The sequence below is a fragment of the Camelina sativa genome, chromosome 5, assembly GCF_030686135.1.
Source record: "Camelina sativa cultivar CO46 ecotype springtype chromosome 5, ASM3068613v1".
NCBI classification, from domain to species: domain Eukaryota; kingdom Viridiplantae; phylum Streptophyta; class Magnoliopsida; order Brassicales; family Brassicaceae; genus Camelina; species Camelina sativa.
Window position 1 is genome coordinate 18,262,613 of NC_141884.1, and position 26,823 is coordinate 18,289,435.

The following is a 26,823-nucleotide window of genomic DNA, read 5'->3' on the forward strand; positions in this document are numbered from 1 at the left end:
AAGAACAAGAAAAAAATATATCAAGATGAGATTATAAAATTACGATAGTTAATTTATACTTTATGTGAATCCAAAATTTATGGTGAAGCGGTTATTATTTCAAACGTTTAGAAATTTGATGAAGGTAAACCAATATAAGTTTATGTTATAAATGTTATACCAAATAATTATATTTACAAATAAAATGTGATGTGGATGTGAGTCTTTTACCTACTTCCTTATTTGTTGGACTAAAATATACAATCTCAAATTGATAAAATATTATTAAAACTACGGTTATAAGATAAAAAGGGACATACCGTATATGGGATGAGACGGGTTCTAGAAACACATAAACAGATCTGTATACTATCTTTCTCTTACTATTTTTTAATGTACTTAAATCTAATCATCTTCTTTCCAAGCCAAACTGAAAATAAATTGGTACAAAGTTAGATTATGAATGTTAATAACATTTTTAACATTCATAATTACAAATGTAACTCCGCATAATCCAAACTTAATTACAAACTTAGTTCTTTTAAAATTACCTCCGCACGTATGTGCGGGTCCAATCTCTAGTATATTATTAAAAGGGAAACATTTTTAATAAGTAGACATAGATTAAGAGATTATTACATGAAATGATACTGAAAACAGAATAATGATATATAAATTATGTATCCAAACAGATTGATATTAATCTATAACCAAACAGATTGATAGCCGAACCAAATCTGATAAAATTAACCAAATTGGGTAAAATTAAGTGAGATCACCTAACATTTAAATATCACATAAAAATCGGCTCAAATTTAAACCTACCATAAACAATCTAACTAAATCAATCCCCCATAATTAGTTTAGAATTTCTTAAAGAAGTTCAACTAAATCTAAACAAATCTCGGAAATTACCAACACAATATTGAACAGTTAACATATTTTACCAAGATTATGTGATCTCCAATTTCGAATTATATATCCACGATTACAAACTATTTTGTTGTAACATCCGCGAACCAATTTTTGTAATTTTGGTGTGGGTGTCGATCGACACCCTTGGGGGCATCGATCGACACCATGTGTTCCGGTTTGGTCGGGTTCGTTTTAATTGCCGATTGGTTCGGTTTGGTTCAATTAAAATCCCTAAATCGTGTGTAAAAGGGGAAAAACGACCCAAGGTCGTGTTATTTGTCTGTACTCGCCGCTTTTGAGAGAAAAAGAAAGGAGAGAGTGTTCTTAAGCTTTTGGGAAAAGTTTGGGAGATTACTTGCTGTTCTTGAGAGTTTTGGAGCTGGGAAAGAGTTAGAAGCTTGCTAGGAGTGAGGATTTCGTTCCTACTGTTCAGAATCTTCCTGGAAAGAGGTGAGTGCTTGACCATGGTTGATCTAAGCATGAGATCTCTCTTGTTTGGGTGTTTTCTGTGCTGTTTGTGTTGTTTTGTTGCTTGGGTTCGTTGCTTTTGTGATTCCTAGTGATTTCCGAGGTCATTGGGTGAGTTTGAGACGGATTCGAGATGATTGGGAAGGAGAGTTCGATGTTCGGATTCGCGCAGATCGTGTCTGCAGAAGAGGCATCGATCAACACTAGGAAGCATCGGTCGACACCATTTAGAGGGGCATCGGTCGACACTGTTTAGCATCGGTCGACACCATTGTTTGTAGTATCGATCGACACCGTGAGGCATCGGTCGACACTGGTCTCAGCCGAGACTTGTTTTCCTGATTTGATGTATTGTTGTGTGTTGTTTGTTTTGCTTAAACATGAGGGTCTCATATGCTTGTGTGTATAACCTAGTAGATGGGAGGACGGCCTCACTAAGTATTTATGATAATACTTACGCATCTCAATTGTTGTTTGTGGTGTGCAGGTAAAGGCAAAGTGTGATCGTGGAATCAAAGGCAATGAGGAGGAGGATGTTCTAGAGGCTTGATTGATTGTGGTCTAGCTGTTGTTAGGTTGCTAGATTAAGTCACTGGAATATTGTAGGATGGTAGCTTTTGGTCATTTCTTTGTTTGGATTATGGTGTTATTGGTTATTGGATTATTTATGTTGGAATTTTATTGGATTAATGGAATTGTTTTATTTGGTTATCCGCGGTTATTGATTGTTGTTAGGATGTTAGTGGGTATGGGACCACTAGTAAATTAACGTATTAAAAAAAAAAAAAACGGGAAGGGTTGTTTCATTTTGGTATCAGAGCCTTTACGGTTCTAGGATGGTTAAATGGATGTTTAGAGCGGTTAGGAATTTAATTGGGTGAATTATTTTCCTTTTGCTTGATGCATGATGTTGTGTGATGGAATTGATTATGAGTAGTTAGTAAATTTGTCTGCGGTATGGAGTCCTAGTATCATCCTCTTCGAGCCTTCAATGAGATTCCACGGTGAGTTATTGTTATGTTTCTCTGTGTGGTATTGATTTGTTTTCTGCTTGTTAGCCTCTGTTCTTGGAAGATCAGTGGTTAAGGTGTTTGAGTAGTTGGTCGTGGACGGGGACGTGGTCGTGGTCATTGTCGGGCGGGTCCCGAGGCCAGCGAGTGTGTGGTCCAGAGTTCCACGAGGAGGTACGTCAGAGGGTCACAAGCGTATCAGGAGGGACCAGAGGGGATTAGCCGGTGAGCGTGCCGGGGGTGCTGGGAACCCAGGTGTGGGGTTGCAGCAGGTGGAGCCCAGGGTCGAGATGATCGCTTGGCGGATCTGTTGGTGTGCTGTTGGAGCGGTTACCGAGAGGGGTACCAGTGTAGGCTCCAGTTGTGCCGCATGTGGCGGGGTGCAGTCGAGGGCTGCGGATGTTGAGGACTTTCCACCTTATGTTAAGAGGATGGAGCAGTTGTAGATGACCGGTATGAGATTATTCTCAAGAGGTATAGGGCCTAGAGAGGCGGATAGGTGGACATATGCAGTTATAGCAGATATTTCTCTGCTTGGTGGTTAATCCAGTTGGATATAAGTTGAGTGGGCAGGTGTAACATTGCAATGTTATACTCGGACCACAGGAGGTAGTTGTGTCGAGAGATGTTTATAGTCGTTAAGGATTGTTGCTCCTGAGGGGATGGTGATTCCCCTGAATACCGATAGCTCGAGGGGCTGAGGGCTCCGAGAGTGGCAGAGGGGATGTTGTTCTCCTGAGGGTATGACTCGTTCCCCTGATACCGAGATCTTGAGGATTGTGGGCCAAGAGTGAGACGGTATAACTCGAAGACGCTGGTCTGAGAGTGAGATCGGTATAACTCGAAGGTTGCGACCTAAGAGTGGAAGAGTTGGGAGCAAGCAATTCCTAGGACGTGAGTATAAACATAACGATTGAATGTAGACCTTGAGAGATTGACGGTGGTTTAATCTCGGGTTTTGGATGTGTTGACCTTTGGGACAAGGTTTTATGACCATAGCGGTTATGAATGTTTGGCTGTGCGCCAGGATTGTGAGGCCGGTGGTGCCGGAGTCCCGGGAAGGGGAGTTACAGCAGGATTGAGCCGGGAGAGGCATGTTTGCCAGATACATAAGTTCACGAAAAGCCTTCATGGCAGGATAAACTAATCGTTGTAACGATGCTGGATGAAGTTCATTGGAGATGGACAGGGTTGCTAGATCCAAGGTTTTGGTAAGCTTGTTGGAGGGAATAAGTCAAGTGGTTTGAGTTAGCTGCCTGCAAAGCATTTGACGCGGTGAATCAGAATATGCGAACATATGGTACTTGTTTGTTTTATAACGCTCGTATTGATGATTTACTGTGGAGAATTGCTAAGTGGAAAAGCTATTTCTGGAATAAGTTATCTTGGGGAAGTTTTCCTAAGTGGCAAGTTACTAGAGGTTCTTGGACGAACAAGAGGGTTGATATTTAGGTGGCGGCGAGTTGATGTCGGCATACTTGAGTATTTGTTTAGTTGAGCTGAGGAAGCAACTAGAGGATTTATGGAGCAAGGGATTTATATGTTCTAGTGTATCACCGTGGAGAGCACTGGTGTTATTTATTAAGAAGAAGGATGGGAGTTTCCGCTTGTGCATTGACTAATGGGGTTTGAACCGGGTCACTGTCAAGAACAAGTACCCTCTTCCCAGGATTGATGAGTTGTTGAATCAGCTGGGAGGTGCTACTCGGTTCTCTAAGGTAGATCTGGCGTCGGGTTATCATCAGATACCGATAGATGAGGCAGATGTGAGGAAGACTGCATTCAGGACGAGTGTGTTTCAGGAGTTTCTGGATGTATCTGTCATCATTATCATCGACGATATCCTGGTTTATTCTAAGAGTCCTGAGGAGCATGCAGTGCATTTGAGGGCAGTTATGGAGAAGCTGCGGGAGCAGAAGTTGTTTGCTAAGTTGAGTAAGTGCAGTTTCTGGCAGCGTGAGATGGGGTTCTTGGGTCATATTGTTTCAGCTGAGGGAGTTTCAGCGGATCCAGAGAAGATTTAGTCCATCAGGGAGTGGCCGAGGCCGCAGAGTGCCACTGAGATTCGGAGTTTCCTGGGGTTAGCAGGTTACTACAGGAGGTTTGTTCGGGGTTTTGCGAGTATGGCACAGCCGATGACTAAGCTTACAGGGAAGGATGTCCCGTTTGTGTGGTCACCAGAGTGTGAGGCAAGTTTTGCAAGTCTCAAGCAGATGTTGACTACCACGCCGGTGTTAGCACTGCCTGAGCAGGACGAGCCTTATGTTGTGTATACAGACGCTTCTAGAGTGGGGTTGGGTTGTGTACTTATGCAGCAGGGGAAGGTTATAGCCTATGCTTCGCGGCAGTTGCGGAAGCATGAAGCTAATTATCCTACTCATGATTTGGAGATGGCAGCAGTGATCTTTGCTCTTAAGATTTGGAGATCCTATCTGTATGGTGGGAAGGTACAGGTATTTACAGATCACAAGAGTCTGAAGTACATTTTTACTCAGCCTGAGCTGAATTTGAGGCAGAGGCGTTGGATGGAGTTAGTAGCGGATTATGATTTGGACATAGCTTACCATCCTGGTAAAGCTAATCTGGTTGCAGATGCCTTGAGTCGGAAGCGGGTGGCTTCGGCTCAGGAGCGGGATATGGAGGTGTTGGTAGGTGAGATTAGTGCATTGAGTTTGTGTGTTATCTCACAGGAACCTTTGGGTTTGGAGGCAGCTGATAGAGCGGATTTGTTGAGCAGAGTGAGGTTAGCTCAGGGGAGCGATGAGGGGCTGATGAATGCCTCTAAGGCTGCGGGTGTAGAGTATCAGGTTTCTGCTAATGGTACTATCCTTGTGCATGGTCGGATCTGTGTGCCCAAGGGTGAGGATTTGAGGCAGGAGATACTGAGAGAGGCTCATTCGAGCAAGTTCTCTATTCATCCAGGAGCGACCAAGATGTACCGTGACCTCAAGCGGTATTATCACTGGGTCGGGATGAAGAAGGACGTAGCCGACTGGGTGGCGAAGTGTGATACTTGCCAGCTGGTGAAGGCGGAGCATCAGGTTCCTGGTGGTTTATTACAGAGTTTACCCATTCCAGAGTGGAAGTGGGATTTGATCACGATGGACTTCGTGGTAGGTTTGCCTGTGTCGAGGACGTTTGATGCTATTTGGGTCATTGTGGACCGTTTGACTAAGTCTGCGCATTTTCTGGCCATCAAGAAAACTGATGGAGCAGCGGTTTTGGCCAAGAAGTACGTGAGGGAGATAGTCAGATTGCACGGTGTGCCTGCTAGTATTGTGTCTGATAGAGATTCCAAGTTCACCTCGGTGTTCTGGAAGGCATTTCAGGCGGAGATGGGCACGAAGGTGCATATGAGTACAGCCTATCATCCTCAGACGAACGGTCAGTCAGAGAGGACGATCCAGATTTTGGAGGATTTATTGAGGATGTGTGTGCTGGATTGGGGTGGTCACTGGGCAGATCACTTGTGCTTGGTGGAGTTTGCTTATAACAACAGCTACCAGGCCTTGTATGGGAGGCCGTGTCGTACACCATTATGTTGGACTCAGGTGGGGGAGAGGAGCATATTTGGTGCAGATTTTGTTCAGGAGACCTCGGAGAAGATTCGGGTTTTGAGGCTGAACATGAAGGAGGCTCAGGATCGGCAGAAGAGCTATGTTGATAAGAGGAGAAAGGATCTTGAGTTTCAGGTTGGTGATAGAGTATACCTCAAGATGGCCATGTTGCGGGGTCCGAACAGGTCATTGACAGAGACTAAGTTGAGTCCAAGGTACATGGGTCCGTTCAGAGTGGTTGAGTGGATGGGACCAGTGGCATACCGGTTGGAGTTGCCTGAGGTTATGCGTGCGTTCCACAAGGTATTCCATGTGTCGATGCTGAGGAAGTGTCTTCACGAAGGTGATCAGTTGTTGGCTAAGATTCCTGAGGATCTTCAGCCTAACATGACTTTAGAGGCGAGGCCATTGAGGGTGCTCGAGAGGAGAGTCAAGGAACTTCGGAAGAAGAAGATTCCTTTGATGAGGGTCCTGTGGGACTGTGACGGAGTAGAGGAGCAGACTTGGGAGCCCGAGGCGAGGATGAAGGCAAGGTTTAAGAAGTGGTTTGAGAAGCAGACCGCAACTTGAGCTTGTCTAGCCAGGTCCGAGTTGTAGTTCGTGGCTGGAGCGGGTACGGAGTATTCCAGCCCATCTCTCTTGATATTTGGTCGCTTAGGGGTAGTTGGTTGTGCGACTAAGTATCAAGATGAGGTGGTGCTCGGGATGCGGGTTGATTGCTCTGGTTGTTGTATTTTTGCTTTTTCTGATGTAATTTCGTTGAGATTGTAACGATTATGACATTTTTGAGATTAATAAGATGAGTATTTTTCTTTATGTTTGACTGTTGTTGTCATGGGAAAAGAGAAATAGCTTGGGTTTCTATTTTTTGAAAGTTTCCATAAATAGAAAGTTTCCACAAAAGGAAGGTTTCCATAAATAGAATGTTTCTAAAAAGGGAAAGTTTTGTGGAAATGTTGAGGTAGATCTAGCCGGGAGATACTCGTTGGCATCAGTATTTGTTTTGCTCAAGGCCGTGCGGGCCCAACTCACGTGATACCGATAGCTCGATGGACTTTGTGGCCAGAGAGTGGGAGTGGTATGTTGCTTTGGATGACGATCCGAGAGCGCGCTTGAGGGTGACGACCCAAGAGCGGGATATGTGAGGCTCCCTGGATACCGTAGCTGTGAGCCGAGGCTCGGCAGTGAGCCGGTATGTCTCGAGGGTTGCGACCCGAGAGCGGGGGGAGTGTGTGTGTGAGTGACTTCCTGCATGCCGTAGCTTTAGGCGGTTGGCCTGATAGCGAGCCGGCATGATTTGTTGGTTGCGACCACGGACGGGGGAAGCACTGAGTTGTGAGCAAATACTGTTTATGATGCGAGTATATTGGCTAGAGGGAGACCTCGAGGGTTAGTCGGAGGTGTGCGGGCTGTTGCCACAGTGGCACGGGAAACCTTGGCTGACGGTGTTTAGTCCAGTCTGGGGACGTGCGGGCCGTGCTGACGGTGGCACGGAGGTCCTTGGCAGATGGACGGTATTGCGGGATTCGGGGACGAATCCATATTGGTGGGGGAGAATTGTAACATCCGCGAACCAATTTTTGTAATTTTGGTGTGGGTGTCGATCGACACCCTTGGGGGCATCGATCGACACCATGTGTTCCGGTTTGGTCGGGTTCATTTTAATTGCTGATTGGTTTGGTTTGGTTCAATTAAAATCTCTAAATCGTGTGTAAAAGGGGAAAAACGACCCAAGGTCGTGTTATTTGTCTGTACTCGCCGCTTTTGAGAGAAAAAGAAAGGAGAGAGTGTTCTTAAGCTTTTGGGAAAAGTTTGGGAGATTATTTGCTGTTCTTGAGAGTTTTGGAGCTGGGAAAGAGTTAGAAGCTTGCTAGGAGTGAGGATTTCGTTCCTACTGTTCAGAATCTTCCTGGAAAGAGGTGAGTGCTTGACCATGGTTGATCTAAGCATGAGATCTCTCTTGTTTGGGTGTTTTCTTTGCTGTTTGTGTTGTTTTGTTGCTTGGGTTCATTGCTTTTGTGATTCCTAGTGATTTCCGAGGTCATTGGGTGAGTTTGAGACGGATTCGAGATGATTGGGAAGGAGAGTTCGATGTTCGGATTCGCGCAGATCGTGTCTGCAGAAGAGGCATCGATCGACACTAGGAAGCATCGGTCGACACCATTTAGAGGGGCATCGGTCGACACTGTTTAGCATCGGTCGACACCATTGTTTGTAGTATCGATCGACACCGTGAGGCATCGGTCGACACTGGTCTCAGCCGAGACTTGTTTTCCTGGTTTGATGTATTGTTGTGTGTTGTTTGTTTTGCTTAAACATGAGGGTCTCATATGCTTGTGTGTATAACCTAGTAGATGGGAGGACGGCCTCACTAAGTATTTATGATAATACTTACGCATCTCAATTGTTATTTGTGGTGTGCAGGTAAAGGCAAAGTGTGATCGTGGAATCAAAGGCAATGAGGAGGAGGATGTTCTAGAGGCTTGATTGATTGTGGTCTAGCTGTTGTTAGGTTGCTAGATTAAGTCATTGGAATATTGTAGGATGGTAGCTTTTGGTTATTTCTTTGTTTGGATTATGGTGTTATTGGTTATTGGATTATTTATGTTGGAATTTTATTGGATTAATGGAATTGTTTTATTTGGTTATCCGCGGTTATTGATTGTTGTTAGGATGTTAGTGGGTATGGGACCACTAGTAAATTAAGGTATTAAAAAAAAAAAAAAAAACGAGAAGGGTTGTTTCATTTGTTTACTAAATTTTAGTAACTTACCAAATCTTCCAAGATAATATGATCAAATCTTAAATACTATGGTATATTCTTAGAACATCCTACACCTACTATAAAAGCAACGTATGTGATGAACGTCTTACACACCTCGCATACTTCAAACTACAAACCTATCATTTCAAAAAAAAAAAAAATGGCTGACATTTATTAAGACCTACTATAAAATCTAAGTGGAGGTTATTGGTTTGAGATTTAAATAGAGTTTTAAATATTTTAAATGTTATGTAGAGTATATTGTTATTAGATCAAGATTTTGTTAAACTTTGTTTAGTGTTATTAGTTTGTGATTTGTAAAAAGTCATTTAAAATCTTAACAACTTTGGGTTATTGGATTCAGACTTTTATGTTCAGACTTTTATAAAGTCATTAAAAGTTTTGTGTTATTCAATTAAAACAAAAAAATTTAGGATTGTTAATGAGTTCAATTATTATTTTATTGGTTCATGATTTTAGACACTTTATTTACAAAATAAAGTCATGGAAAATATCACAAAAATACAGAGATTATTTGGAGGACTTTACAAGATTTTAAAAAACTAATCAACAAAACTCTCTAGCAATCTGTAACAATCTTTCACTTATTCACTTTTAGTGATTTTGTTGAACTCTTCAAAAATCTTCATAAATTAGAATCCAATACCACCCCTTAAATTAATCAACCCACAAAATTAGCGTATAATTTAAACAACTAATTAAAACTAATTAGCACTTAGTTTATAAGGAAGTTCATATAATATTAGCAGCTTAATCTAGGAAAATGAAACAACCGACCCTTTTTTTTTTAATAATAATAAATAATATAAATATATAAATAAACTACAACTAGTGGTCCCATATCCACTAGCCACCTAACCACATTCACAATCAACAGCGGAACAACACACCAATAAATATCCAATAAACCAATAATAATCCAACAATAATCCAATATCATAACATAAGCAATAACCAAATACCCAACAACAAGAAACAAGGAACCAGCAACCTAGAAATGTTTCTAACGACTCAATTCTAGCAACCTAACAATGTCAGACAACATCCAGTCGAGTCCCTAGAACATCCTCCTCTTTATTGCCTTTGATTCCACGATCACACTTTGCCTTTACCTGTACACCACAAACAACAATTGAGATGCGTAAGTATTATCACAAATACTTAGTGAGGCGATCCTCCCATCTACTGGGCTATACACACAAGCAACAATGATTCCAAAGTTCCAAAACAAGCAACAAACAAACACACAAACCAGGAAATCAAACATCGTCTCGCTGGAAGGGAGGTGTCGACCGACACCAGCCTAGTGGCGACCGACACTAGCTCAATGGTGTCGACCGACACTACCCCACAGTGTCGATCGATGCCTGACTTGCTGGTGTCGACTGACACCAAGTGGTGTTGATCGACATTCCCTCTGCAACTGTGATCCGCGCGAAGTCGAGAGTCGAATCTCGCTCCCAATCTCCTCCAAAACGTCCAATACTCAAAACCCAAGCCTTATACCTCCGTAGGAAACTGTATCAACCAATTCCCAGCAAGAAAAAAACACACAAGCAAGCAACAACAAGCAAGAACAAGGGAATCAAAGGCTTAGATTAGCCATGGTCATGCACTCACCTCTTTGAAGGAAGATTTAGACCAAAGGAAACGAATCCAACACTCCCAGCAGCCCTCTAACACGTTCCTAGCCTTGGATCTTCACTCCCACAGCAAGATCTCACCAAAAACGCCTTGAAATCCCACAAACTCTCTCAAGAACCTTTGAAACTGTTTTTCTCCTTTTGTTTTCTCTCAAACGGCGACACAAAAACCTCTGAAACACGACCTAGGTCATTTTCTTCCTTTTAAGACCCGGTTCAATGGTTTCCTTAAACCAAACCGGTCCAAATCAACGATTGAAACAAACCCGACGAACCCAGAATTAGTGGTGTCGATCGATGCTACAAGGGTATCGATCGACACCCCAACCAAAAACGCATATTCCGGTTCGCGGATGTTACAGAAAATCATTTGATCAAAAAAAAAAATCTAGGAAAATCTCGGAAATTAATACCAAAATCTCGGAAAAATTAATTAAACATAGATATTAAGGAAATCAGAATTAAATATATCCCTAATAATTTGTACTTGCCATAACTAATCGACAATTAAAAATCAAAACAGTCAACAATATACCATTTTAATAACAAACTAATTGATTGTTTCTTAAAATATCTACCAATATAACAAATGTTTTTTCTTTATCGATCACAGTTGTAAATGTATTTTTGAAAATTTAGAATTATTATTTTCCTAACCTACTAACCATTCGGAGTAATTATAGGAACCATAACTATTAAGAAAAATATATTAAATGAAAGATTTTTCTATAACCCTAAATGACAGCTTATTTGTTTTTGTATAAGTACTGCTTCTATTGACATGCCGATCACTCAGATTCATTGCTATAGTTCTATTAAAATATTTGGTATTTTTTTTTTCAACCAAACATTAATTAAATTAAAATAAAACTCCAAGATTGGTTGCCCAAACCGGAGGGAAAGAGTTTACAAAGGAAATTTCTGAAAGTAAAGATCTTGAAGAACGGGCTAGACAATCTGCCCGTACATTGAGCTCTCTAGTGATCCTGGTTAGGGAGAAGGAGGGGAAGCATGATCTGAGCACAAAAAACTCCTCCAACAGATTCGAAAAAGCTGGCCAATCGTCAGGCATCTCCACCATCGCCACCAGTTCTGCACAATCTGTCTCGAAACTCTGACAATCCACTCCCGCCGCCAAAAGTGACTCCATAGCCCAAATCAAGGATTGTAGCTTTGCATGTAAGGATGTGGAGCCGCACCTTTGGCTCCGTGCTCCCAGAAGAAGCGTCGAAACTTCATCACTACAACACCACCACCCCAGTCCCTGCAGAGGATCTGAACCCTTCCATGAGCCATCAATCTGACAACGAGGAAACACCCCCCTGTCCTCCAGCAGAGGTGTAGTATGTAAATAGCTATCTGAGTAAGATTTGGCTTCTTCCCACAATAGTCTATCATTATTCGCCTGGAGTAAAATCTCCATCGGCTCTGCCTCTAACCCCTGAAAAACTTTTTATTCCTATCTTTCCATAGTGACCAAAGTATCCAGGGGAGGTGGATAGCTACATCTGGATCCCCCGATTGAGAATCTGCCCACCAAAAAATAAAATCTAAATTTGCATAGATTGAAGCATATGGAAAACCATCCGGAACTACCAAAACCGGCGACAAACCCCAAACATCGCGCGAACGAGGACAGTCAAAAAGAGCATGGTTAATCGTCTCTGGTGCAGACTCACATCATTTGCAGAGAGTATCACACCGGACACCCCTATACGCAAGCCGTTCCAACACTGGGAGAGTGCCCGAAGCAATCTGCCAGAAAAAATGTTGGACCTTCGAGGGAACATCAAGTTTCCACGATTGGGCCCTAAGGGCCATACAAGTCGGCCCGTATTCGACATCCGTCAATAATTCTCTGGCTAGCCGATATCCTGATTTAACCGTATACTTCCCTGACTTGGTAAAGTGCCATACTAAACGATCCGGTCGCTGGACTTTACTGACCGCCATACTCCGAATAATCTGTATATCCCCCGGATCTAGAAACTCCTCCAGAGCAGGCAAATGCCAATCCTTCGTAACAGGATTAATTAAGTGGTTCACCATCAAACTCGGTAACCAGTGTCTTCCCTGACCATTTGCTGGGCGTGGTCGAATATCCGGTATCCAAGGGTCACGGCAAACCGAAATAGAACAACCCGATCCTACCGCCCACCGCGCTCCATGTTCCACCAATTCCTTAGTTGAAAAAATACTCCTCCAAGCGAAGGAGGGGTTATATGGTTTTTTGGCCATAAGAGGGTGTTTATTTCTAAAATATCTGCCCTTCAACACCCGAGCCATTAAGGACGTCGGATGTTGAATTAACCGCCAATACTGTTTCGCTAGCATAGCATCATTAAATTGTTCCAGGGCTCTGAAACCTAGACCTCCTTCACACTTATCCTTAGATAATTTATCTCAGGCCACCCAATGTAGACCACGAGTCCTATCATTGGATTTCCACCAAAAGGTTGAAATAGCACCCGTTAATTTAGATGTCAACTCCTGCGGCAATTTATAGCAGGACATCACATGGTTAGGAAGTGCCAGCGCTACTGATTTAATCATAATCTCCTTACCACCTTTCGATAAGAGCTTTGCATTCCAACCATTGACTCGGTCATCCAACCGATCTTTAACATAACCAAAAACCTTCGTTTTTGATCCTTGGAGGCTTTCAGGAATGCCCAAATACGAGTCCATACCCCCCTCTTTAGAAATACCAATAACCGACTTCAACTGATCCCTTATTTCAGAAGGAACCTTCTTGCCAAACATTATAGAAGACTTCTCTAAATTAACCTCTCTAAATTTGGTATCTTTTTTAGTGCTCTTTTGGTGTTTTTTGGTTATATAAAATCAAAATAGTTCTTTTGGTGTTTTTTCTTGTGACAACCCGTCCCAATTGATCTGCAGGTCAATTGGTGACAGCTTGTCCTGTGGGAAGGTTGTTAAAGGGTGGGGACCAGGGTTCGAGGAACGCCTGGCACACCAATAACCTACTGTGGATTTGGATGAATAGTTCCATTTGCCCAATGAGGGGTTAGGATCGATGCCCTGCAGGGCCAGCTTCGGGCCTATGGGGGCAAGCTAGCGGTGGGCTAGTGGGGTCAACGGGACGGGTTGTCACATTTCTCACCTCAAGTTATTGATTTGTTTCAGATTTTTTCACTCGGAGATTAACCCAGTAACATCTTCAGTATGAAGCAAAAAGAAACCAGGGAAAGCAACTATTAAGTTAATTCACTAAACCAATAATATATTAAATTCATGTATTATAGTCTCAAAATTACATGTAAACTAAGGTTATTATTTTGCTTTTTGTACTTCAAAAAGCAAGTATATAAGATTAAGTACACGTGAACATTAGGATGGAAGGTTATGATAATTTCATTCCCATGTATATATACATGTATTAATGAGAGTTTGACTTGAGTGGTTAACAGGACAACGAATATGCCAGTTTTGAATAAATATGGAATCATCAGTTACATATTAATTTAATATTGAATTATTTTCTTAAGCCTATGTTTTCTCATATTTTTTTTGTGGTTTATACAGAGTGACATGTAAAACCAAAATCATAGGAAAAACTGTTACAATGTTTTCAATAAAAAAAAAATTCAGAATACACAAGCTACACCGCACCTTCTGCACAACTCTACAGATTTTAATTTTTATTATAACTTATATATGTTATAATAGAATATAATGTCACTGTAGTGGCAACCCTCAAGTTTTCAATAATATATTATAAGGTCTGTTCCTTTCAACCCTCAAATTACAAGTGAGCGACTTAAAAGCAATGAATTCGGTAATTAGTGTCGCTAAAACTAAACCAGAGACAGATTAAGAAAACGTGAACTTGCATGATTAAACGAACTGGCCCATAGTCTAATCAAAGTTTTGAAATTGCATGATTAAAAGACATTTTAAAATGATTTACGATTGTAATGTCTGTATTTTCTAAGGTAAAACAGGGAGGAGAAAAATCAAGGCACTTCTTGACGTGTAGTATACTTTACTTGTGATTGATTTTACTGTATTTAGAGTTATATAGATGAAAACAACATGTAATTATGTACTACTAGAGTTATGCATCTATCTACAAATAGTGTAAGATATATATGTGTGGTATAAAAGATAAATTGCTTTTTAATATATTACATAAATTGTAACTTCACATTTTTTGTTTTACATTTTAGGGGTAGATTATTTTTGATTAGAAGAGAAAAAATCAAAAAGGTAATTTTGTTTTTTTTGGTAGTAAAGACCAGCTAATTTTGTTGACCCGTTGGATCCTGGTCATAAAAACTTGTGGATCTTTGTTTACAAATTACAAAATAATTAAAATTAAATCAACAACTTGATAAGTAGCCAATATTTATGAAAGTCGTTTTAAAAGTGTTCATAGCTAATCAGACTATTAATATTGGTAATGTATATATGAAAATTTATTTAATTTTGGTAGTATATTATGTGATATTTTTAAACGATCATCTAATTTAATATCTATATGGAAAGAAACATGTAATTCAGAAAAAATATATTATCTAAACTATTCTGGATTCAAGCATGATAGATTCAGACATAACATTTATTTATGTGGATTACATGGGACAAGTTTTTTGTGGGTCAATATAATTTAATATATTGCAGGGCAGGCATAGCAGACGGGTTAATCTACTTGAAAACTATATTAAGGTCAACCGGTCCATAAATTTCTAGCTGATCACTAATCCATATCACAATTGATTCGGGTTCGCTATCATGTCGATCCAAAATTGATGGTTATAACAATATTATGAAAACAACCCAATATAAGTTTATGTTCTAAATATCATATCAAATAAATATATCTACCAATAAAATGTCGTACATATATGCAGTTCTGAATCTCTTACATGTTTTCTTATTTGTTGGACTACAATATAAGATCTCAAATATTTAAATTATTATTAAAACCTTAGTAATGAGATAGAATATAAGATCTCAAGTAGTTAAATTATTATTAAAACTTTAGTTATGCGATAGAAAAATCTTAACATATACGGAACGAGACGCATTTTCTGTCTCAAAATAAACATACTGTTTTCGTTACTACTTTTTTTTTTAATGTATTGTCTTTATTGATAACAAAAACAAATCTGATCATTCTTTTTGTCTAAACCAAATGTAGAGTTTGGATCTTGAATATTAATAACATTTCTAAAAAAATGTTTACAAATATGTTAGTAAACTTAGTTTTTGAAATCAACCCGCACGTATATGCGGGTCCGAATCTAGTGAATCTTAAAGGCCTTTAAATCTTGTGGATGTCTCATAACTCCATTTTGGATTGTCGAATTACCCGTTAGCTATTAATTTCGTTCTATAAATTTGTTATCATAAAATCTTGTTGAGAAAAACAATATACCCACCTTTTCAAAAATTGTTATATTCGACCTATAGTTAGAAAATCATAATGGCTAAACCGTTGAGGAGGAAGTGACACAAGAAGTAGCAAAATTTAAAAGTTAAAACCATAAGTTTATGCACATCGATGACATAATATATGAAAGATTCAAATTATGTACTTGAAATTTTCTTAATATCAAAGTTTGAGATACGGTGTAGCGAAGTCATGCCATAGACAATTTGATCATGAAATATGCATATAATATTTTAAATACTAAACATGTGTACGTGTACGTTAATGCGAGGCGTCTCTTACGCATCTCAATTGTTGCTTGTGGTGTGCAGGTAAAGGCAAAGTGTGATCGTGGAATCAAAGGCAATGAAAAGGAGGATGTTCTAGGGACTCGATTGGATGTTGTCTGACATTGTTAGGTTGCTAGAATTGAGTCGTTAGAAATATTTCTAGGTTGCTGGTTCCTTGTTTCTTGTTGTTGGGTATTTGGTTATTGCTTATGTTATGATATTGGATTATTGTTGGATTATTATTGGTTTATTGGATATTTATTGGTGTGTTGTTCCGCTGTTGATTGTGAATGTGGTTAGGTGGCTAGTGGGTATGGGACCACTAGTTGTAGTTTATTTATATATTTATATTATTTATTATTATTTAAAAAAAAGGGTCGGTTGTTTCATTTTCCTAGATTAAGCTGTTAATATTATATGAACTTCCTTATAAACTAAGCGCTAATTAGTTTTAATTAGTTGTTTAAATTATACGCTAATTTTGTGGGTTGATTAATTTAAGGGGTGGTATTGGATTCTAATTTATGAAGATTTTTGAAGTGTTCAACAAAATCACTAAAAGTGAATAAGTGAAAGATTGTTAAAGATTGCTAGAGAGTTTTGTTGATTAGTTTTCTAAAATCTTGTAAAGTCCTCCAAATAATCCCTGTATTTTTGTGATATTTTCCATGACTTTATTTTGTAAATAAAGTGTCTAAAATCATGAACCAATAACATAATAATTGAACTCATTAACAATCCTAAATTTTTTTGTTTTAATTGAATAACACAAAACTTTTAATGACTTTATAAAAGTCTGAACATAAAAGTCTGAATCCAATAACCCAAAGTTGTTAAGATTTTAAATGACTTTTTACAAATCACAAACTAATAACACTAAACAAAGTTTAACAAAATCTTGATCTAATAACAATATACTCTACATAACATTTAAACTATTTAAAACTCTATTCAAATCTCAAACCAATAACCTCCACTTAGATTTTATAGTAGGTCTTAATAAATGTCAGCCATTTTTTTTTTTTTTGAAATGATAGGTTTGTAGTTTGAAGTATGCGAGGTGTGTAAGACGTTCATCACATACGTTGCTTTTATAGTAGGTGTAGGATGTTCTAAAGAATATATCATAGTATTTAAGATTTGATCATATTATCTTGGAAGATTTGGTAAGTTACTAAAATTTAGTAAATAAAATATTTTGTAATCGTGGATATATAATTCGAAATTGGAGATCACATAATCTTGGTAAATTATGTTAACTGTTCAATATTGTGTTGGTAATTTCCGAGATTTGTTTAGATTTAGTTGAACTTCTTTTAGAAATTCTAAACTAATTATGGGGGATTGATTTAGTTAGATTGTTTATGGTAGGTTTAAATTTGAGCCGATTTTTATGTGATATTTAAATGTTAGGTGTTCTCACTTAATTTTACCGGATTTGGTTAATTTTATCAGATTTGGTTCGGCTATCAATCTGTTTGGTTATAGATTAATATCAATCTGTTTGGATACACAATTTATATATCATTATTCTGTTTTCAGTATCATTTCATGTAATAATCTCTTAATCTATGTCTACTTATTAAAAATGTTTCCCTTTTAATAGTATACTAGAGATTGGACCCGCACATACGTGCGGAGGTAATTTTAAAAGAACTAAGTTTGTAATTAAGTTTGGATTATGCGGAGTTACATTTGTAATTATGAATGTTAAAAATGTTATTAACATTCATAATCTAACTTTGTACCAATTTATTTTCAGTTTGGCTTGGAAAGAAGATGATTAGATTTAAGTACATTAAAAATAGTAAGAGAAAGATAGTATACAGATTTGTTTATGTGTTTCTGGAACCCGTCTCATCCCATATACGGTATGTCCCTTTTTATCTTATAACCGTAGTTTTAATAATATTTTATCAATTTGAGATTGTATATTTTAGTCCAACAAATAAGGAAGTAGGTAAAAGATTCACATCCACATAACATTTTATTTGTAAATATAATTACTTGGTATAACATTTATAACATAAACATATATTGGTTTACCTTCATCAAATTTCTAAACGTTTGAAATAATAACCGCTTCACCATAAATTTTGGATTCACATAAAGTATAAATTAACTATCGTAATTTTATAATCTCATCTTGATATATTTATTTCTTGTTCTTTTTTCTATGAAAAATAGTTTATATAATGTTTTTTTTAGATTACATGTTCCCGTCTCGTATCTGATCTTTTTTTTTTTTACAATTATGTATTAGTAAAACTAAAATTATTTGGGGTTAATTTCTGTGAAGTAAACCTATGGACCAACCCGCACTTTTGTGCAGGGTTTTTATTTTTTATTTTTAATTTGTTTAAATTGTTTATATTAGACAATTTATTAAAAATAGTGAGAAGACCTATAATATATAAATTTTGACAGAAAACATAAATTTGTGTAATTTAATTCAACCCAAAGTCTTTAGGAGCCATAATTATAGAAGTTCATTATAATAAGTATTGATAAAATAAAAAATGAAGTTAAAATATATAAAAACTAATATTATTATTAGTTTGGTAAAAATAAAAGAAAAGTAAAAACAAAATGAGTCAAAACAGTATATGCAATTCAATTTCATCATGTAGAAGTAATAAAAAAAATTCAAAGTTGTAAAGGTTGCATTCATAAAAAATTACAGATTCAAAATATAACTTTGTAATTAATTATTTTAAATGAAACTTTCTGATTGTTTGTTTAACTGGTGGATATATGTCATGCTTTTTTGTTTTTTTCTGTATCCCTAAGTGTGCTCCCTAATTAATATTATAGATATATGATTATTTGTTTCTATTTAATTGTATTAAATTGATTTGTTATTTCTGTAAATATCACACAATTTAAAATCAAATCAAATATGTTTACATATATATATATATATATATATATATAATTTTCTATTTAAATTCTTTGATTTTTTTGGAAGCAAACTTTAAACTTTATACCATTTCCAAAATATAGGGTAATTTTTAATTTATAATTAATTTCATAATTATTATTTTCATAAATATTAGATTTTTGACTAACAGTTGTTGTTTACCATATATTGTTTATTCTTTTATTTTTAATTATATAAGTAATTGAGCCTGTTTGGCAACATGAATATATGTCATGCTTTTTTATTTTTTTGTATCCCTAAGTGTGCTCCCAATTAATATATATATATATATATATATATATATAATTTTTGATTTAAAATTTTTTGATTATTATGAAAGCAAACTTTAAACTTTAAACCATTTCCAAAATATAGGGTAATTTTGATTTTATAATTAATTTCATAATTATTGTTTCCATAAATATTAGATTTTTGACTAATCGTTTTTGTTTACCATATATTATTTATTTTTTATTTTTAATTATATAAGTAACTGAACCTGTTTGGCAACATGATTATATGTCATGTTTTTTTGTTTTTTATATTCCTAAGTATGCTCCCCAATTAATAGTATAGATAGATAGATTATAGATTATAGGGATCACTACTTCTTAAAGAGTTCAGCATAATATAATTAAACTCAAGGGCATCTCAGTTATAATCAGAGAAGATAACGTTCATTTTGGTCCCAACAAAATTTTCAAATTAAAACACACAACCTCCACAGCCACAAGAGAGTTGGTTAAAACGAAGAAACTTAAAACATGTTTGTACCAAAAATAACTAACTGGATCTCTATCTCATCTTTTGTCTTCTTCTCCTCTTCTATCAACAAAATATCTTGTGATTGCATGGTCAAGCCAGTTTGTTATAGACTATTGAGCAGACGAAGTTTGTGGTGGCAAACTGTAGAAGAACTAGTATTTAAACAAGTCTTGTTTCATTATCATTTCATCAATACAAGCTTATACTTGCTAGTCTTTTCTCTACATACTATTCATTTTGTAACCAAATAAGTCGTCAATTGTAAGATGGAAGGCAAATTTGTAGCTTTAAGTGTGCTCATGATGAGTCTGCTCATGGTGCAAATTCAAGTTGAAGCAAAGATCTGCTGCCCGTCCCAGAATGCGAGAAATGCCTATATTGTCTGTGATTATACCCCAAAAATCCCCCAGTTCGTTTGTTTATTTTCCACTGGATGCACAAAAGTTTCTGATAATGGTCGATGCCCTTCAGGATCTATTTAGAACCGTCTCGAGAACTCAGGTAAATTGATTTTTCTTTTTTTTTTTCTAGTGTTTTGTTATTTATTCGTTGCATAGATGAATTCCAATCTTGATGCAAGTTGCATGGATTTTGACTTGTAACTTAAGGTGATGCTGTCAATGAATACTGCAAGTTGGGGTGTGCTTCCTCTGTGTGCAGTGCCATGACTACTCTCAAGAACTCTGGTAAATTGACTCCGACCCCAAAAATTATTATTATTATTATAGTAGTTGGAAAAATAGAGATTATTTTAATAAATTTATTGTAATCTTGTTTTGGTGACTAGATGCTAGTGAAACTGTGGGTGGAGACGTTGAAAAATGTATCAACACATGTTCTATCCTCTTCACTAAGGGCTTTGTGAAGCCTGCACTTGAAACCGCCTAAACAAGTACATCCACGGATTGAAGATACCACATCCATGTTTACAGTGTTGTTTTCCATGTTTTCAATAAGTGTTTGTTTTCCTTCGTTTTCAATAATTGTCAGTCTATCTGACAAAAATGCTACACTCTTGTGTTACCTGCTACAGTTTTCGGTTTGTCTATGTTTATTGTTTCCGTTTTGTCTGTGTTGTGTTAAAAAAATTATATTGCGCGTCCTTCTCTTCACATTTTTTTTCTTTCTAAAACGAAATTATTGTCCTATTACAATCAAACTCATGATGTCATGACGACAACAACATATGCCTGACTTTGCTACACCGTATCTCAAATTCTGATTAAGAAATTTTCAAGTATAATTTGAACTAGGTACAACCCGCACTATATACGGAATAAATGGATTTAAATAAAATATTATGAAGAAAATTATTATTTGAGATTTAAGATTTGTTTGTATAAAACAAAATATGTAAGTAAAGTTTTTTTTTCGTTTATTCAAATTTGTGTTTATATTCTGTAAAATACGTTTCATCCGTGAAATATTTGAACTTGGAAAAGAATTTCAAGGTGGTATAGAAAGTTTTGATGTCTTTTTGTGTTTCTAAAAATCAAATTCACATATTTTATGTTTCACATTATTATCTATATCACTATACCATTAAATAGATAAAACAATATTTTTAAACTAATTGATTTAATTTAAACTAATCTTAAGTTTAAAAATGCAATGAGAAAAATGATAAAAGTGATAAATAAATGAATAAGTTTTTTTCTTGTTTCTGAAATGTAATTTACTTTTAATAAGTAAATAGGCTATAAAATGATAATTAAATACATTTTCGGATTTAATAGTTGATTAAATCTTTTATTTTTAAAAACAAATAGAAAAAACATTGGTTTATAATATTTCAGTGGCATATTTATGTAAATAACAATGAGAAGTAAGTGCATTTATTAAAAAAATGTACAGAAGCTCTACGAGTGCGACACTTCAACATTTTTATGAGAGTGCTTCTCTTTTAATATATAGGGGATGTGTCATATATAACGTCATTGATGTGCAGAAACTAATGGTTTTATAAAACGAATGCATTTAAAGAGGATAATGGCCTTAAAGGCCTAGGTTTATTACTTGTTTGTTTTTATTATAAACTAGATTAGGACCCGCGGTACACCGCAGGCAAAATTATTTATAACTAAAATATTTAAATTATGGTTAAATATGTTATAATTATATAATAATTGTTAAATAAACCATATAATACCGTAATATAATTTATTTTTTACATAATAATTATTTATTTAATTTAATTAGATATGTCTATTTTCTGATACCAATAGTGTTAACAAAATAATGAAATGATGTTTTATCCCTGTAACACCGAATTAGTGATATTTTTAATTTATATAAATATCGATAAAATCCGTCCCGCTATATAACCCCGTCCCGAGATATTTTAACTTACACTATATCATCTTAATTTTTAATATTTATTGTGTATCTACGGTATAATAATTATCATATTTAACTTTTTAAAAATTTTAAATATTTTTTTTATATTTAACCTTTTAAAAATCTTTAAAATAAAGAACCGGAATAAATCAAATAAAAGTTTTTAAAGTTTGAATGCCTGATAAATCAAGATTTCTACTCATTTGTATTCAGAATCATTTTGGTCTCCTTTATAGTATGACTCTGAACCATTGCCAAAAAATTTTAGATGATATGGGATATTGTACCCGTAATTTTTTATTCATCTATTGAGTAACATATATCTGTTTTAAAAAATTTATATTACATCATATGCAGGAAAAAATCATAATTTTTATCAACTAAATGTATTATAGAATAATTTAAGATAATTCAAATAAAAAAATGAAAGAAATCATATATTTATGTTTGAATGAGGTAGAAAGATTTCCTTATTTTTTTAAATCATATCTATAATTAATTTTGAAATTTTGGTAACTAATATTAAAGTCAATGCATTAAATGTATAAACTTTTCAAAAGGTATTTTTGAGCAAAAACTGCTGCAAAAATACTAGTATAGACTAGGTAATATCAATTTTCTCTTCGCCGGCGTCGCCTCCGGCGTCGGCCATACTTTCGTTTTCTTTTTGTTTTTTGCAATTTCTCATTCTCAACATTAAATTTTATTCAGATTCAGAGTTCTTCTTATAAATTTTCTTCACTCTAAATTCATGAAGAGACTCTTGAAATTGACGAAGCACAGAGATGGGTTTCACCGAAAATTCAATCCATGGTGCCCACCTCATATATATTATCCTAATTTATTATTGAATCATTCCACCCACAACCATATAAATTTGGTTTCGACTTCAGTGAGTCATGTTGCAAAGCCACTTCCAGAAACCTTGAAGATGGACCAGAAGCCTTCTCGTCGATGGTATCGTAACCGCAAAAAACACTCTGGCTTGGTAGATCTGGTATTCTCTCTTCCATAGTTATGCGATTATGTTGTCTCGTCGTAGCCATTTATCTCTCTTGTAGAGCGCTTTTCCGGTGTACACAGTTGTGTTATTGTCGGCGTTTTATCTCCGATTGCGTCTCTTCTTCTTCTTGTAACCATTCATTGATCATTGGCTCAAGAACGAAGCGGCGTGTTCGGCATTTGTCATTCCCCTCCATCAAATGGTATGGAGATGTAATTTGGATTTTTGATCCTGGAATCATTGGGGATTGGATTGACAACGCAGGCGAGTTTAAGAGATGTTTATTGCAGACATCGGTTCATAGGACCGGTTTGAGACAGTGGCTAAGGATATGGTGGAAAGAGATCATGTTGATTTTGATTTTACTATTAGTCCTCGGCAATTTCAATGTGTGTCTTTGGAGATGTCTACATGGAACAAGATTCAAAAGATGGTACTCATCATCTCATCAAGCATGGGCATTAGTTATAACCAAGAAAGATGTCATCTCCTATGTCTGGAGATGTTTTGTTGGGATGCGATGTAACGGATGGATCGCAACCATTGATCATTTCAAAGTATATTGGAGTTTCGTCAAAAGAATGATAGCCAAACAAGATGATCATGTCGGATTAAGGAAGAAGGCGAATAAAGAAGATAATAGATTATCAAATCTATTAGCGTGTAAGGCTTATGAAAGAAAGCGGCGTTTAATTCTCTTGTTCGATTGTAATTCTTCTTCTTAAACTATAATCAATTCTTGGTTGTATGCGTATGTTTTGAAGATAACTATGTATCTCAGTTCCAATTTTAATAAAATAAAGTAAGATGTTAAAAAAAAAAAAGACTAGGTAATATCCTGCGCATCCTAGGTTTATTACTTGTTTGTTTTTATTATAAACTAGGTAATATCTTGCGCATATGCGCGGACTATTTTATTAGTTATGTTAATTTATTTTAGTTTATGTAATACTCATAATACTATGAGAATTTTCTGAGAACATTTTTTAATAAAGTTTTTTCTATTGGTATCTCTAAAAAGGGGTATTGAAAAAGATGCATTTTAAAAAATTTCCCTAAAAATACATATATAACAAACAAATTTCCTAAATGTCAGAAATACACTTTATTTATTCAAATCATACAATATCAAAATATACCACTTATTTAAAAAATATTGTCAATGATAAAAATAAAAATTTACTATAATATTTAAAATTTACCTAAAATATTTAATAATTAAATTCCAAAATTTATTTTTCAAATATTAAATATATTTCCTGTAAAATCATATGAAATGCAATGAAAAATGCCAAATATTAATTTAATTTTAAATCTCTTTTATATTCACCTTAATTTAAGCTATATTGCTAGGTTAAATTCTAATGAATTCCTCTTTCTAGTATATTTTCAGAAATGGAATATCAAATTATTTTTTATATAAAAAATCATTAAATTACAGAATTATGAATTAAATAAACATTATAATGATATTTATATAGTAATATTTTGGATCACGGATTGACGCTTCCCTTGTTCACAACTTTATGGTTTCGCTTGGCAAGAGGAAGGCTAAGTATCGTTTCTCCTAGAAAACCAAAAATGCCATCAAGCTCATGAAAGTGAACTTAGTGTGATTTTCGTCCAACATTAAACCTTATGAATCCAAATTTATTGCTAGTCGCTTCCTCTTGGCTGACATGGTTCACATGTACTTCCGAAGACGCAAGAAATTGACAAGTGGGAACCTTGTAAGTGGGAAACTCCATTTGATTTTTTTTCCTAAACCAATGTTCTTGAAGATTTGATGAACATCCGCATGATTTTCTAGTTGCGTGAGAAGGATGTGGTATGTGTATTTGGTTAACATGAACTAATTAACCGCGGTCAACATCTTGTAAAAATCGGTGTAAGTGTATTTCTTGGAAGGGACCTTCTCCTTTGATTTTTAGCAACTATGGGGATTTCATTCTTACGTTCACTACCACTCAACTTTTGAAGCGGTTCTTTTCCTTGTACTTTCTTACCGGTGATAGCCGAGCTTGAAGGATTGTTTTTTGCTTATGTCTTCCTCACCAACCACCAGAGAAGATGATGCTGCCCCCAGCATTCTGCTACAAGAGGAGCCACCAGATCACCATTTAATTCTCCTTGATCGGCGGAAACCAAATAAGCAATCCAAGAGGACAAAACACCTACTCTAAAACGAGAAACAAAGTACAATTTGATTGAAAATCAAGGTAAGTTTCTTGATCCTAAAGATTTCAAAAGACTAACTTGTTATAGGTGCAGAAAGAAAGGACACACAGCAAAGTTATGCCCCACAATGAGAAATGAAGCAAAAACTGAACCAGTCACACCAATTTTGAACCGTGAGCCACAAGTCAATGACAAACCTATCATGGGAAATGTTATTGTAAGTCTTAGTGATACTAAGCTCCTCTTAAATTGGATTAAAACTTTGAATATGTGAAGCAATTACCTAAGTACAATGCTAGACGAGAGTCATTAGAACTTAAAGTTAAGCAAGAAATTGTTACACTTCATGAAAATTAAATAGTCTAAACTGATTTACCTTCTTATAATGATTAAATGACTGCCATAACACGCTTGTTTCTTGTCAAAAGTGTTGAAGTTATTACAGGTACAAAAAAAGATCACAAAGGTGCTTCATCGAGAAGAAATGAGTTCACGGACCAAAAGCAACACCGTGAGGAGTACACGCTTTTATCTATCAGACCAGCTGCCAATAGAGATGAGAGTGTCAATGATTTTCTCCAGATCAAAGAGAAGCCACCCGACGATGAATCACTGGATCAAATCCGAGGTAAAATTCTACATTCTCTTACATTTCAATGTACTAACTTGAGTTATCTATGTGTAGAGAATCAAGTTTTGAGGACAAAACTTCTTGAAGAGGGAGGGTATGATGCGGTCATAAAACCAACAGCCGAACCATAGCTCATTCAAACCGGATGCATTATACCAATCAGACCCGACTAGGACATATGTTCATTTTTTTAACCATATCAGCTCAAAAACGAAGACGCAAGGCATGAAACCACTCGGAAAATATTCTCTTCTCAGCTGAAAAACGCCTCAAAGGATAACCAGCCCAAAAGGAGTTCACATGAAGGAGTTATTCAATTTACAAGTCAGCAAACCTCTAATAGACGCGATGGAGACAAATGACCATTCATTGAATCACCCGGAACGAAACATGAGGAACCAAGTTTCAAACAAACTTGTTTTGGAAACTTCACCCATCTGAAGAGCTCGCCGAATTTGAATCAAGTCAATACTAATTTTGGTTTAGGAGATATTAATTTTCTAAACCGAAGGACCCTCGACTTGCCTTATTTGGAACCTTGTGGATTTTGGAGACTCCAAACGTATTATTGGCGCCCAGGAGACTTTGTGATACTTATAGAAGGTTCCTACAACACTCTAAGATTCACTAAGAAACATGGGATCAAGCAAATTCCCACACACCTTCACTTTCCATATCCGGAACTGACCTTACCTTATTTACCTTATTTGGAGCCTAAGGAGATCGTTCAGAAACGGCTCTTTCCCTATCAAAGCTGGTGCTTTTTAAAGACCCTACACATGTCCCAGAATGTTCCAAGAAGTCACACCCACTCTACCTTCTCAAGCTCTCAAAATACAAGCAACATGACATTCATTTTTGGCTGATTTTTGTGTTTAATGTTCTAACGGCTATATCTTTAAATATGTCGATTCTCTTGATTTTCTTAGCTTAGTGACCGTTGTCTG

General features: G+C 36.1%; 2 protein-coding genes, 1 long non-coding RNA gene and 1 pseudogene across 3 annotated transcripts; 3 read left to right on the forward strand and 1 right to left on the reverse strand.

Moving 5' to 3' along the window:
* Nucleotides 1–12,037: 12,037 nt before the first annotated feature.
* Nucleotides 12,038–12,595, reverse strand: LOC147943931 (uncharacterized). The gene has a single exon (XM_087512413.1). It carries the CDS (start codon nt 12,593–12,595, stop codon nt 12,038–12,040), a length of 558 nt encoding a protein of 185 aa, XP_087368539.1.
* Nucleotides 12,596–19,534: 6,939 nt separating this feature from the next.
* Nucleotides 19,535–20,839, forward strand: LOC147943932 (uncharacterized). The gene is made up of 3 exons (XR_015557073.1): nt 19,535–20,228; nt 20,336–20,413; nt 20,515–20,839. It is a non-coding gene; the product is annotated as an uncharacterized LOC147943932 (long non-coding RNA).
* Nucleotides 20,840–22,885: 2,046 nt separating this feature from the next.
* Nucleotides 22,886–23,842, forward strand: LOC147943933 (uncharacterized). The gene has a single exon (XM_087512797.1). The coding sequence runs from the start codon at nt 23,082–23,084 to the stop codon at nt 23,790–23,792; it is 711 nt and encodes a 236-aa protein (XP_087368923.1). The 5' UTR covers nt 22,886–23,081; the 3' UTR covers nt 23,793–23,842.
* Nucleotides 23,843–24,746: 904 nt separating this feature from the next.
* LOC147943934 (uncharacterized) lies at nt 24,747–26,742 on the forward strand (annotated as a pseudogene).
* The last annotated feature ends 81 nt before the right edge of the window (nt 26,743–26,823 follow it).